Genomic DNA, 13,948 nt, shown 5'->3' on the forward strand with positions numbered 1-13,948 from the left:
TTTTTATATGTGGTATGAAAGCAATAAGCATTGCAAATCAATGCACCACAAATAGAAGTATAGCTTGTTGATGGCTCTCTGACGGTGATTTTTAATTTTCTTCATGTGGCAATGGTAGGAGCATATACAAAAGGTTTTCCAGAAGCAAGAAAGCATGGAAGAAATGTTTCAAAAGAGACAAGTAAGTCTTAAGAAATTGGCAGCTAAGCAAACACGTCCTGTTCAGCCAGTTGCACCTAGACCCGAAGCCTTTGTAAAATCTCCTTGTACCTCTCCAGGTGAGCAAATGTAGCAGAGTTAAGTAATTTTTTACACTGTGTTAAGAAACTTGAAGAAACTTTCAGCTGCAATTTGTGGTTGTGCAAACATCTGTGTTAGATCCGCTCAAGTTCTAACTGCTGTTTGGTTCTGGTTTACATGCTTAGGTCTTCAAAGAGATTGTGTATCCAACACAGAAAGCGGTGTGCTTCGGAAAGTAAACTACAGAAGAGGAAAGGTAACATTCTTTTCAGTGTTTTTTTTCATGTACGCGCTGCTTGAGAAAGTCATAACACAATGGAATATTCAACAACTTCAAGAAGAATTAGGCTATTTCACTGAAAATGTGCTGATATTGCCCCTATCAAGGTAACTCTAGTTTAAATAAAGACTGCTTTGTCACGCAGCTGAGTATGAGAGAAAAAGTAAATAGTTGCCTATATTAGGAAAAATGTTAGGGGCAGCAAAATGTAAAATCTATGAACAGGAAACATTTATTATTTGCCAGTAGTAATTGGCTACTCTTAAAACTAGAGAAAGTGAAAAGGTAGTTGTCATTGGCTCAAAGAAAGCTTCACCTGACCTAATGGTTTGCCATTCCCAAGTGGGGAAGGTCTTCCTGCTCCGCCTCCTGCAAGGAAAATAACCTGACGACAGCAGCAGAAACAAATAGTTTTCCACTGAGTTAGAGGGTTGAATTAACTCAGTAAAGGTTCAGCGAGAATCAAGTGATGACGCAAGGAGACGGATAAGATTGTATGACCAGTAGGGACAACAGCTGGAGAAAAGGGTTGGCTTGGGGGGGAACTGGAAGGAGAATATATATATATATATATATATGTTTTTGTTTTTTTTAAGCAAAAGCTTGAATTAGCTCAGGCATTACAATAAAATTTGTGAAAGTGAACTTCTACCAAGTTAGTAATTTACCAGAACTTTAGCACAGTACCTGATTTTTAGCTTGGAAAGCAGATTTAGGCCAGCACTGCCTCCAAGATTATGTTGATGTTATCTTACTGCAGAGAGGTCTTGAGCCACCGTCTTTTCTAATCTGACCTTTGACAGCGAAGTCTCTGTATCTAAATGTTCATGCATGCTTTGAAATATTCAGGTTGACTTGGATTTTTTTCACTGAGTTTCTGCAAAATGATTTCATAATTAATGGAGTACAGCTTTCCCTGTGAAAACTCATATGAATAGTCCTGAGTGCAAAGCTCCATATTTTAGTGCTTTTTCCTCCTCTGTCTGTTATGCTGTGATAATTTTGTTTGTTTGTTTCCTCCTTTAGACTGAAACGAGTGAACTCCATCAAAGCAGAGGAGGATCTACAATGGATGATGAAGAAAACCTAGCTGTGTTACGGCAGTAAGTGTATTTTGATAAACAACAAATGTTCTTTCTCTGATTTGCTTCCAGTGAAGTCTGAGTTTGGCTAAAGATTTGATAAGACAAGTATGCTTCTGTGCTTTGTACATGAAGAAAGATACTTCAGTCTGTCTGCAGTGTTATTTAAGGCTTATATAGTATCAGTCTAGCTTTGCTACAGCGAGATAATACCATGGGAGGATAATTACACATTTTCATGTCAGAGAAGACAGTTTTGAGGAATAAACCTCCTGTAAATCTGTCATATACTTTGGTGTCTGTGCTTCAGAGGACAATTTTATTATTATTTGACTTTTTTTAGACCCTGTTTTGATTAATCTTAAGAACTTTTCAGTATTAAAACTAAATAGCATCCCTTATTCTACCTGCAAGTGGTACAGAACCTGCATTTCTAACTGAAACCTGGATATTCTTGCTGTCTTTTCACTATTTTAATGTGTGCTAAATCATCTGAAATTACACAGGCTGGGGGGAGAAGCAAGTGTTTTTTCCTTAGAAATTAAGCAAGCTAACCTGAAAAAGAGACACTGTGACTTTTAAGCTACAGCACATGCCTCAAATTTAAAATGACCAATGTAACTTGAAACCTTTGCACCTCTAACTTCAGCTTCTGTAATACTTGCAAATGCAACATAAACAGGTTTTATGTATACAATAATAAAAACTGTTCACTGCTTCTGTTCAGCTCCTATGATGCTTGAAATTCCAGCTTTGGCTTTTTTTTCTTCTTCTATTTAAACACTTTTATGACTTCGAAATGTTTTAAAAGTGCTTGCTTCTCAGTGTGGATATATAAGCTGTGTGCAGAAATATATATGAAAATCACATTTTACGTTACTTCAGAAAATAAAAACGATTTCCAGTTGAAATAGAAACATACAAAGTTAACATTGCCTTAATACTTCGTATAAATGAATAGGCCTTCCTTAATTATCATTCTTTGTTTTCAGGCACGTAATGAATGAACTTATTGAAACTGAACGAGCATATGTGGAAGAACTTCTCTGTGTTCTCGAGGTAAAGATTAAATTTCACTCTGACTGATCTGAATCTATTTCTGTTCCATTTCGTAGATGTTCTTATGCTTTCCTCATCTCTGTGATGCTTATCCTTTTCTTGCCACACCTCTTTGCCCTCGTGTTTTCACATATTGATTTCAATGCATGTTTTCCTAAAAATACACATCTAAGAGTTTATATTATCAAATAGCAAAAGTAAGATGTGCCCAGCTATTGAGGTAGAACATACTGAGATTTCTAATGATCATTAATTGTTTTAGAATTTCATTCCAGAGTCTTTGATCAGTTCCAGGAAGATTGTATGTTGCACTGGAATGTGAATTTGCTTTGAAAGAATCTTGAATCAGAGGAGCAAATCTGTTAATCACATCCTTCTTTGTAGGCCTTTAAGTAACCTTCCAAATATCTCAGGTACAGCTATGGCTACAGAGTAGCTTGTAGTGATAATATAGTGATGCAAAATAGTGAAGGCAACAAGAATATTTCCTTTGCTCCACGCTCATGGAGACATAATTGCAGCATTTTCAAGTTGCTTCTAGAATGTGGTACGGAGTTCTGTATTCATTTGTTCAGACGTGTATGCAGCATTTTATTGTAGTCCAGTCTGGTTTTGGAAATATTAAAGCTGCAGATAACCTGACATTGACTTTAATCAGGATGAACTGCAACTGAGCCAACCAACTTCTGATGTCCATGCCAATTTTAGGCTTTTCAATAGGAGCTGTCTTATTTGTCTCATATTTATGTAAGGACTGAAAGCAATACTTTCTGGGTATACATCTTCAGGTAAGAGTAGTATTGTATGAACTCTGGCCTTGCTTTTGTTTGGTTTATGGTCAGTTTCCAGTAGTGTTCATGCCATGGATTTTGTCCAAGTGCTGGGATGTCCCAATGATAGGGCAGCTGTGCCTGATGTATGATAATAAAGCAGTGTAGCTCTGGAGCGGACCTTAAGGATTGCTTTATTCTTTGCTCTTCTATGTAATGCTGTCTGTATAATTCTGTTAAAATCAAGGTTCAAATGATTTTAGGATTTTTGGTCCTTCCTGCTACTACTGGAGGTATTGCAGAATCTTTCTATTCCTCTAGTATTTTTTTTGTTCTACATAGAGAATAGTGCAAACTTTTGTCTTGCAAAGTCAAGCTCTCTTCATTTTCTGACAATTCAGTTGCCTCTCCACCACTCTGACTGTGCCAATCACACTTCCCTCTACCTTTGTGCAGTTTGGGATTCATCACTCTTGAATCTGGATGATGAGAACTGCCAACAGTAATTCTGGGTCAGATCCTTGCTGATGTTTGTTTTAAAGGCAGCCTTCCAGCTTTTGAGGAATTCTTATTAATAATCCAAAGTTTATGCTATTTCCCCAATTCTTTTGTTTCTCCTGTTCTGTCTTTCTGATTTTCCTGTAAAATAACATTATACATGGACAGTATCTCCTTTTATGTTGCATTTTTTTTTTTTGTTATGCCTTTTCTCTCAGCAAAGCATTCAAATAGAAAATTAAAGGTAGTTTACAAGATCAATTACTAGGAAACTCCTGTAGCTGTTTTCAAGTGAGCCTGGTAGTTTTTCTTTTATTAATAATGACACTTATTCCACTTTAGTCTGTGAAATCCAAAAATTTGTACTGGGAAAAAATGCTGGTCTAGTCTATAAGTGGAAATTGCATTCTACTCCTTTTTCCATTTACTTCTATACTTTTAGAACAGCTTTCAAATAGAAGATTAAACAAAGCCTTGTGTATTATTAATGATCCCCATTGGTGCAAGGAATAACTTTTCCTTTCTGAAGATACAAATACTACTCAGGCAGTAAAACATTAAGTTTTTATCTTGCAGTTGAAAAAGCACTATGTCATTCTGAAGGGAAAATACAAAACCTTGACATACTGTTAACAACTCTTTGTCAATGTATGTATTTTCATGGTTTTGTTCTTTCAGAACAGAGTACTGAGCTCCGTGAGTTTTTTTCATCAGAGCTGGGTTAGTTGCCTCTTCCTGAGGCCAATCCTGTCTTTGTTGCAATGTCCAACATCATCCTCACTTCAATGGAAATGCAGTGGTCTATTCCTGCATCGCTTCTCTGAATCTAAACTGCTTAGTGTTCACAGTTTTTCTTCCTGTTTATTTTTTTGTACTCCATTTTATGCAAATCAGTGAATCATTTTTATCTTTTTAAAGGTGATACTTTTGGATTTCTTTAACTGCTACCTTTTTCTTTTCTTTTAACTAAGACTTTGTTTTTGTACTCATGGGAAAGAGAGATGGGAGAGGGACGGTGGTTAGCAGTCAGTGAGCTCCAGCAGCTTTGCCTATACCATTGTTGTTTTTTCCCCTCATTGTTTGAGGGGGAAAAAAACACTGATTTTTAAAGGATTTTTAAAATATAAATAAAAATCTAATTGCTAGTTTATCAAATGCCTGAATTCTTTAAGCTAGCTGACTTTACTACCTAGTTCTCCTACTATTTCTAGTTTGGGTTTTAAAGTCTTGATTGCAGGTGTGTTGTTGCTTATCCTTCCTTTTACCTTGTCACTTGGTTATGGTTCAGTTAAGTTTATTGTTATAAATAGTTGACACTCATGCAGTTATTTTTCCTGTGACCACCTTGTCCATGACAACTGTGTTGAGAGCAAGAGAGGGAAATCTAATCCAAATCTAAACTACCTCACATCATCTTCAACTATGAAATGCAGTAATATTTAAATCTTTCATCATTCTTAGCACTTGTTGTCCAATCCATTTGATCTTTTCCTACTATACATGGTTTTGTTCAATTCCCCTTACTACACTGACAAATTCATAGGAAGTCATTTAAGCTGAGGCACCTTCTGCCTTGGAGATGATGAATGCCTTTTAGTCACCTGGAAGTCTAAGAAATGCAGGTACCATTAGCTGGCATTAAATGAAGCCATTCTTTCATGCTTGCTGTGTATACAGATACTTTTTTTTTCCTTCTTCTTCTGGGAGATCTCTTAATCACAGCTTAATCACCTCAGGGTATGAGAGGAGAACAGTCTTGGGCTAAAGCCATATGTGCCTCCTTTTCCTCACTTGTGCCAAATAGGTGTATAAAAGAATGTGGCCTTAAATGTTACACAGAAGATGTCAGAATCTAAAGGTAATGACTTTGGGTGATAAATCTATGAAAATATCTTTAAAATATAACATGAAGCTTAATGCTTTCTTTTAGAAATAACTGTAGTCCTGCTCTCTCTTCATAATAGCTAAAATCAGCATGAAGGTTTTCTGGAATTGTGGCTTTAACTCAGATATGTAAAATCTAATGCAAAGTGCAAACTTATGTCTGAGCAACATGGGAATATATGGTTTTTGGTGGAAATGATTGCAAACTGTTTTATCTTTACTTCAGTAAAAATGGCAGTAATTATCCGTGTGTATTTTGAAAACCTGCATTAGATGCATCTTACTGGACTGAAAGAGCAGATTCTGTAGATTTGTTTCATGATTAATACTGAACTCTTTCTTTGGTTATCAGCCTGCTGATGCAAACTGTGCTATCAAAGAGAGGAAGATAATCAATCCCCTCTTTTGTGTTCTAGGGGTATGCTGCAGAGATGGACAACCCCTTAATGGCTCACCTCATTTCACCAGAACTCCAAAACAAGAAGGATATTTTGTTTGGGAATATGGAAGAAATTTATCACTTTCACAACAGGTGAGATTTGGATTCAGACGTAAAAGTAACATTTGGATGGGATATTGCTAAAAGATCCTTACTGAGCCTCACCTGGCTCTCTATTGAGTCAAAACTGATATTGCATTAGAGAAGAAACATTTTCAGAATACTGGTAAAATTCTGCATCTTGAAGAAAAGTATTATGGTCTGATTTCAAGCTTATTGAAGCTAAGTTTGTTTGCTTTTTTGGTTTCTTTTATTTTTAAACTTTCAATTGAAAGTAAGTTGTTATCCTAAACCACAAATTTTCTGTGCTCTTGCATCTGGCTGAGGCTATTTAATTTTCATATTTAACGACCTTATTGCTGCTGGAGAGATGTTTCTTCACATGGCAATATCTAAATATTTAGAAGATAAATATTTTCAAGACAAATTAAGCATATTAAGTAGCTGTTTCTTATTCAGGAAAAACTAGACTTCAGTGTTTGTCACTTTTTCATATATTATTTGACTTGTGTTGCTTGATAGCTTTTGGAAGGAAAAAAACCTACTAAATTTCATAAATCCTACTACTAATTACATAAGGCAGGGAAGCAAAGCCATTTTGCCCCCACCAAAATCTTATGTTTGGTTCTGTTGTAGCAACAGTAAGCTAGAAGAAATTGGTCAGAACATGTTTATTTTGCTACTCCTTTTTAAAACGTCACCTAGGACAGTTTTGTTTAATTTCATAATACACAATTACAGCACAGTTACAGCTCTGTTTCATTAAGTTTAGACAATGAATTGCAAGAATGTGAATGTTTACAATTTTCTTTGACGTGTGCTCTAAGAAAATGATCTTCTTTGTAGGATATTCTTGAGGGAACTAGAAAATTACGTGGAATACCCAGAACTGGTAGGACGGTGCTTTCTGGATCAGGTATGTGTCATCTCTAGCTGACATTTCATTCATAAGCTCTTCTAAAACTGTTACTGCTGAGAGTAATTTTTATGGAATAATTGCCCCTTCGTTTGTTTTGAACGGATGAGAGAGTTGGGGATATTGTCCACTGTGGGATGTAATTAATTTTAATAGGAAGAGCTACTGCTGTTTTGAAACAAAATTGCCTTATTGAAGTCGCAATTAGGAAAACATGAAGAAGCATCATGCGTTGGATCATTTGAGATCACTATTACTGATTATTTTGCTTAATCTTACTGGAAAATATTTTTTAAAACAGAAGGCAGAATTTGAAAATTTCATGAATAACTAAATGAAAATAATATCTTGTCTGTGTGAAGTCTCATGGAGCAACAGGAGCACTATGGGGCTTGTGTAAGCAAACACAATTGAAAAATATCCACTTCTTGAAGGCAGTGTTGAAGTGATAAGGGACAGCAAACTAGTTGGTCCACTTCCAGTGACAAACACATTCACAAAATGCAAATGCATAAAGAAAGAAGAGCAAAATTTTTTTTTGAATAAGTTATGCAGAGGGAATCATGTTCTGGGATTAATTGAATTAAACTAAAAGACCCCGTATTCTTCATAGGGTGACACAAATGCATTTGTAAATATAAGATATGCTTCTTCATAAGGCACTTGTTGTTCAATTAAGTAGAAGTTAACAGGAGCATTTTATTCGTATGTTCCATGTACAAAATGAGTAGCTGTTACAAAATGAGCGGTACTGAAAAATTGTTGCCTGTTAGGGATGTCTGAAGGAATTGTCCTTTTTCCTTAGATTTGCTGACTGAAAAATTCTTAAGAACATTGTTTTTTCGTTTGTTTTTTTTTTTTTAATAGGCAATCATTTACTTTTTATTCTTCTCCCCCATTTCAGATGGAAGATTTCCAGATTTATGAGAAATACTGTCAAAACAAACCTCGATCTGAAAGTTTGTGGAGGCAATTTTCAGATTCCGTATTCTTTCAGGTATGGCTTGCTTGATTCTCTGAGATATTTCTGTATTTATTTTTTTGTTAAAATTGCTAATCTATCTCAAGTATGAATAACAAAATATATTGATTTGTGTGCTGAATATTGATTTGCGTACTGATAAAATCTGACACTGATTACAGGAATGTCAAAGGAAACTTGATCACAAGCTCAGTTTGGACTCATACTTGCTGAAGCCAGTTCAAAGAATAACCAAATACCAATTATTGCTAAAGGTATGTGTTACAAAATTATAATGCTAACTGTATTTTTTTTTTCTTCTAAATGCTGCTTATCTCATCCTGCTGCAGAGAAATCTAAATGAGCAGAGTAGTGTATAAATCAAAATTGAGAATGTGTCCAGAAAGATTCAGTTAATTGGAGTCTTCAAAGCAACTTGTGTTGTAGGGAATGTACTTAACTGTGGTCACTGTATGCAATTTTTAGGAAGGATGCCATTCTGATTCATTTAGGCATACTATGGACAGAGAGAACAAAATGAGAGGAATGTAGTATTATATGTATTTTTAAATGAATGTTTAACTTTTTGCTGTGCTTGAAACTGATTTGTTTTAGGAAATAGTCACTACATGGACACAGGGTTCAATAACTGTGTTTAACTCAAGAGTAAACTACCATTAAAACTGAGCTAATTAATTCTTTGAAAGCTCTTAATTTACTTCAAGCTTTTATGAAGAGAGAAGTACATGAAAAGTTTTCTATTTAAAGAATCTTTTCTTTCTGAACTCCATGAGTAAATACTTATTCTCATACTGCTCTGTATATCTGGATCAAATGGGAAGATACAGCTTCCCCAGTAAGCTTTTTGGAGAAGAAATACTTTTTAAAATGTGTAAGCAGTGTTATACACAGTATGTTTAAGTCTGCAACTAGCATTCCAGACCTTACAATAATTCAAATAATCAATGCAATTTGCCTATGTTTTTACATTTATTATTTAAAAACAACAGAATGTAAAAAATGAGTGGAACAAAAAGGATGACATTGGGGTTCTGCTTTTGTTTTAAGCAATTGTGGTTAAAAATGCTCAGTAACTCAGACTTGTAAATTTCTTAGGCTGTGCTTATAAAAGGTTTAGGAGACTGAGGAGACTGGTCAGCAGCAGATATGAGGTAAAACTTGGGGTCTTTTCAGTTAGAGCCAATACTTAATCCACTAGATTATACAGTGTAAACTTCACTGGATAACTTTAAAAATGTAGGCCAAATTCAATGTTAAAATAATCCCAGTTACTGCTGTTTGCAAAACAAAGTGTGTTGTCTGTCTTTGCCTGCTCAGGAAATGCTGAAGTACAGTAAGAACTGTGAAGGTGCTGAAGACCTCCAGGAGGCATTAAATTCTATACTGGGTATTCTCAAAGCAGTCAATGATTCTATGCACCAGATAGCCATCACAGGCTATGATGTAAGTAACAATATTATTATTTTTAGGCACCTACATACATACAAGTAATTCCCTATTGTTTACTAATAATGAGAAGAATATTTTACAAAATACATCTTTAAACTGCATTATATAATGAAAACAGTGGAAAGATTCTCTTTTCTGAGGTTTTCCTGTTATGGATAATATTTTCCTCTGTCTGCTCAAGTTTTCTTTCTTTGATCTACTTTTCACCAAGTTGGAAACAGAAAACCATCCTGAACAGTCTGGCTTAGGAAACTGCCAAACAGGAGTCACTTTCAGGTTCTTTGTATCCATGTGTAAAACTACATCTAAAACTTCCAGGAGAAGAAAACAAATGAACAGATAAATATAAGGAGCTTTGCAGTAGGCAAAAAAACAGATATGTATTGCACCTCCTCCTTTTTTCTGTGTGATCTCTGTGTTTTGCCATTGCTACTCTTGACTATAAAATCATGCCTGAACAGTGTAGGAGAGAGAATATTAAACACTGACTGTATTTTCATTATCTTTCCAAATTCAACGTAAACACTGATGTGAGATTAATTGGAATGACAGAACTTGCAACAACCTGTTCAGAGTGTGTGTTTCAGTCAGATGTTACCTCTTTGTAGTTATAAACACCACTTTTCTGTTCTAGGGAAACCTGAATGAGCTGGGCAAGCTTCTAATGCAGGGATCCTTCAACGTCTGGACTGATCATAAAAAGGGTCACTCAAAGGTGAAAGATCTGGCACGCTTCAAGCCAATGCAGCGACACCTGTTCCTCCACGAGAAAGCAGTGCTGTTCTGTAAAAAGCGAGAAGAAAACGGAGAGGGATATGAGAAGGCACCTTCTTATAGCTATAAACACTCCTTAAATGTAAGGCACTCAGCAGTCCAGGAAGGTAGTGATAATAAGGGATTAGTTGCAGTAACACACTTCTTTATTGTTGTCGTGTTGCGGTTTTTCAGTGTAAGCTTCATTCTTTCAGGCAAGTGTAATTGTTAGTGCAAGTCTGAGTCGCTTTGAGCTGATGGGTGATGGTGTCAGGGGTTGACTGTCCTTTGCAAATGTCTAAACCATGCTAATCTAGCTGGATGGCAGTTGCATTAATGACTTGGAAAATGTCACAGTGGGTAGTATGAAATAGATGTAGGATTTGTCACTCTGGATTCTAAGAGACAGTTTGTGAGTCAGTCTTAATTAAATTAACCTAAACCTTTTTTTCCCTTTGAGGTAGCCGTGCTGACATAATGCACTGAAGGCCTTGTGTCCAACATGCAGATCATGTGCTTTCTTTTCTTTGAGCCAAATGTGGTTTTGTTTTTCATAAGTGGGTTACTAAAGAATACTGTTAGCCTTCTGCTTCTGTTATCTGTATTGCAATTTGGTAGGTCAGCAGCTGTCCTTTTTGTTTCCAGATGGCAGCAGTTGGAATAACAGAAAATGTCAAAGGTGATGCAAAAAAATTTGAAATCTGGTATAATGCAAGGGAAGAAGTTTACATCATACAGGTAACAACATGCAAATACCTTTTAAATAATAACAATAATAACAACTAATAATAATAATAAACTAAAAACCAAGGGGGTGAATTCTAAACCTAACAAGATCTATTTTGTTTTGGCTTTTTTTTTTCCCTTTGTTTTTAATCATATTTTACAATACCCATGCAAGGATGTTGCATACACCATTGCTATTGTTTTCACTGGAGCAGCAGATTTTTGGGAGCCAGGGTAAGACTGTGGCATGTGCACAGCTTTATCCTTCAGTTTCTGCTTACTGAGAGGCTAGGGAGAGGATCTAGCTGTTCCTCTTGAAAAATTCCTCTGAAGTTGTGCTTCAGCTTGCAGCTTTTTTTATGCTTAATGCGTGATTGTCATAATTTTTTTCTGGGTAGGCACCAACTCCTGAAGTTAAAGCTACTTGGGTAAATGAAATCAGAAAAGTGCTGACTAGTCAACTGCAGGCATGCAGAGGTACTTTTTTTTTTTATATATACACACATCTATTTTAATTTCATTTCTCTTTCAACTTCAAAATCTGTTCACCACTGTGTTTGATTGCAAGAGTGAAAAGATTAAATAACAAATCAGTTAAGTATTTCTTTCTCTCCATTACAGAAGCCAGTCAGCATAGGACACTTGAACACACTCAGAGTTTACCTCTACCAGCATCATCTTGTACAAGGTAAGTAAGTTGGTTGTCAAATCAGCCCAGTATGCTAATGCATTCACTTTGCAATCTTTATTACTCCTATTCCTCAGTACTGACATTTATATTTTAGGGGGTTTTAGGTCTCTTTCTGGTATAAAGCTGCAAAGATTTGGGTTTGCATACATCTGCAGAACTGTTAAGCTCAGCAACAGTGGCATGGGCTTTGCAGATAGGTAATCTTTTATGCTAGCCATAATCCTTGGTGGTACCATGATTGTGTTTCTTGAACGGTCAGTTATACACTTTACATCCCAGGTAAGAGAGTTACGTACAGCAGCCTTCTCCTTTTTTCTCTGTTCTCTTCCATCACTTAAATTACTTTTCTTCCAGATTCATGTTGTTTTTCTTTTTGTCCTTTACAGAGCATTTTTTTTTCTATTTCTCATTTCTATTTTCCTCTAGCTTTCTTACTGAGTGATATATTCATTCCTTCAGTGTCTGTTCAAGTTTGGAGTCAAGCTTTTCTTTATTGTCCTGTGCTTCATCTTTCATCTTTATCAACCTCTATAAGTGCAGTCCTTTGCTCTCCCCTGCTGTTCTGCCCTGACCTCTGCTACTTGCTTTTTCTTTTTTTTTTTTTTTTTTTTTTTCCTATGTTGTATGAGTTTCACCCATACACCTATATACTCATATCTTCAGTAATTGGTGTGTGCTCAAATATGCATCAGTAGCCCTTGGTCCTGCATGTTCCATGCACCTACTTATCACTTACTGAAAATTTTCCTGGTATGCAGCAAGTGTAGGGTGTCTCATTTCCATTTGCAATCAGAGGTGTGATGGGAATCTGAGCATACATTCAGCACGTCATCTCTGTTCACGCTTTGTCTGCTTCCTATTTTAAAAGCTTCTGTAAAGCAGAGTTTATTCTTTTTCCTTTTGTTCTGTTCTTCCCCTTTTATTTGCTTTTTCTGGAACATGTTTCTATAGTTAAGACTCAGAGGAAGTTATCCTGAGTTGACTTTTTAGTAGTTTCCAACTGCCACACTAAATTTGCAGTCAAAATTGTAACCTTTCACCTTTACATGTGCTCATGGTCTTTCTGTGCACAGCTTCAACCAAGTAGCTAAGAAATGGTTTTCAGCCTGTGTGTGTGTGTGTGTGTATAGATAGATATCCAAATTTGCTGGATTGATTGTCTTAATTTTCTTCCAATAAACAGTCCTTCAAGGAACAACATCAGAAACATGAAAAAAATGGATGAGAGAAAAGCTGATCTCACAGGTCTGGAAGGTTATGTCACCACAGTAGCATCGAAGTACCCTGAGAAAGGCAAAGGTGAGTTTGGACATATATATTGTTGTCTTTAGATGTAAAAAGCATTGCTTGCACTGCAGATGCACAGGCAGATCCACCAGCATGGTAGCCATGGTAGTACAGGCAAGTGCAGCGCTGAACTTGAAGGAGCAGGGCTTTGCTGCTTGCAGCCCACCCACAACATGCTGCATGCACCATGTGAACATGCCAGTCCAATCTGCCCTTGCCTCATATGTTTGTGCTCCACGCTGTGCGGACAGGCCCAAAGCCATGCTAGTGAAGGCATAGAACCAGGGAGCTGGGAACTGTGGGTTATGAGGTCTTAAACTGCAGTATGCTTTCTCTTAGAGCTGCCTGGCTTCTCAGCTTTCAGTACTTATGGATGAATTTGTCAGCATTACTCATTTTAAAGAGTATTTTTTTCACCTTGAATTTTGGTTTATGTCGCTGAGATAACTTACTGGACTAGCACAAATACAGACCCCTGTACAGATACGAACAACTGGACACTTGGGTTCTTCTATTGGACTTGGACTTTCAGTTGTCCTTCCTCACCCTGGTTCCTTAGCAGGGCTGTGAATCATTTTTTTGCCTCGACCTTTTCATGGCCTTTTCCCTTTTCTGTGTTTCTTTCTTTTCCTTTATAGATGACACTAGCTCTACCTCAGAATGCTCTGTACTGTCAAAAAAGCGCTTTACGCTGCAGGGCTTTACTAACCTCACAAGTCAGAAAGGTAATTTAAAGAGGAAAAAAATAGTTAGATGTTCTCTATGTAAGGTTGTAATTGAATCGCTGTGTGTGTGTGTGTGTGTGTGTGTGTGTGTGTGTGTGTGTGTGTGT

General features: G+C 36.4%; 1 protein-coding gene across 3 annotated transcripts in view; it reads left to right on the plus strand.

Moving 5' to 3' along the window:
- The window catches only part of MCF2L (MCF.2 cell line derived transforming sequence like), a 147,470-nt gene that overhangs the window by 126,164 nt on the left and 7,358 nt on the right, over positions 1-13,948 (plus strand). For 2 of the 3 annotated variants that reach the window (XM_042866514.1, XM_042866515.1), the window contains exons 14-27: positions 119-278; positions 426-496; positions 1,547-1,623; positions 2,595-2,661; positions 6,230-6,345; positions 7,159-7,228; positions 8,133-8,225; positions 8,372-8,464; positions 9,528-9,653; positions 10,294-10,515; positions 11,058-11,150; positions 11,537-11,615; positions 11,760-11,826; positions 13,013-13,128. In XM_042866514.1, coding sequence (XP_042722448.1) covers positions 119-278; positions 426-496; positions 1,547-1,623; positions 2,595-2,661; positions 6,230-6,345; positions 7,159-7,228; positions 8,133-8,225; positions 8,372-8,464; positions 9,528-9,653; positions 10,294-10,515; positions 11,058-11,150; positions 11,537-11,615; positions 11,760-11,826; positions 13,013-13,128 — 1,450 coding nt within the window. Of the gene's footprint in view, positions 1-118; positions 279-425; positions 497-1,546; positions 1,624-2,594; positions 2,662-6,229; positions 6,346-7,158; positions 7,229-8,132; positions 8,226-8,371; positions 8,465-9,527; positions 9,654-10,293; positions 10,516-11,057; positions 11,151-11,536; positions 11,616-11,759; positions 11,827-13,012; positions 13,129-13,754; positions 13,842-13,948 lie in introns of all 3 variants that reach the window. The other variant, XM_042866516.1, reaches the window with a different exon arrangement.

The sequence above is a fragment of the Lagopus leucura genome, unplaced genomic scaffold, assembly GCF_019238085.1.
Source record: "Lagopus leucura isolate 7727_CA_CO unplaced genomic scaffold, USGS_WTPT01 Super-Scaffold_100001, whole genome shotgun sequence".
Taxonomy (NCBI): Eukaryota; Metazoa; Chordata; class Aves; order Galliformes; family Phasianidae; genus Lagopus; species Lagopus leucura.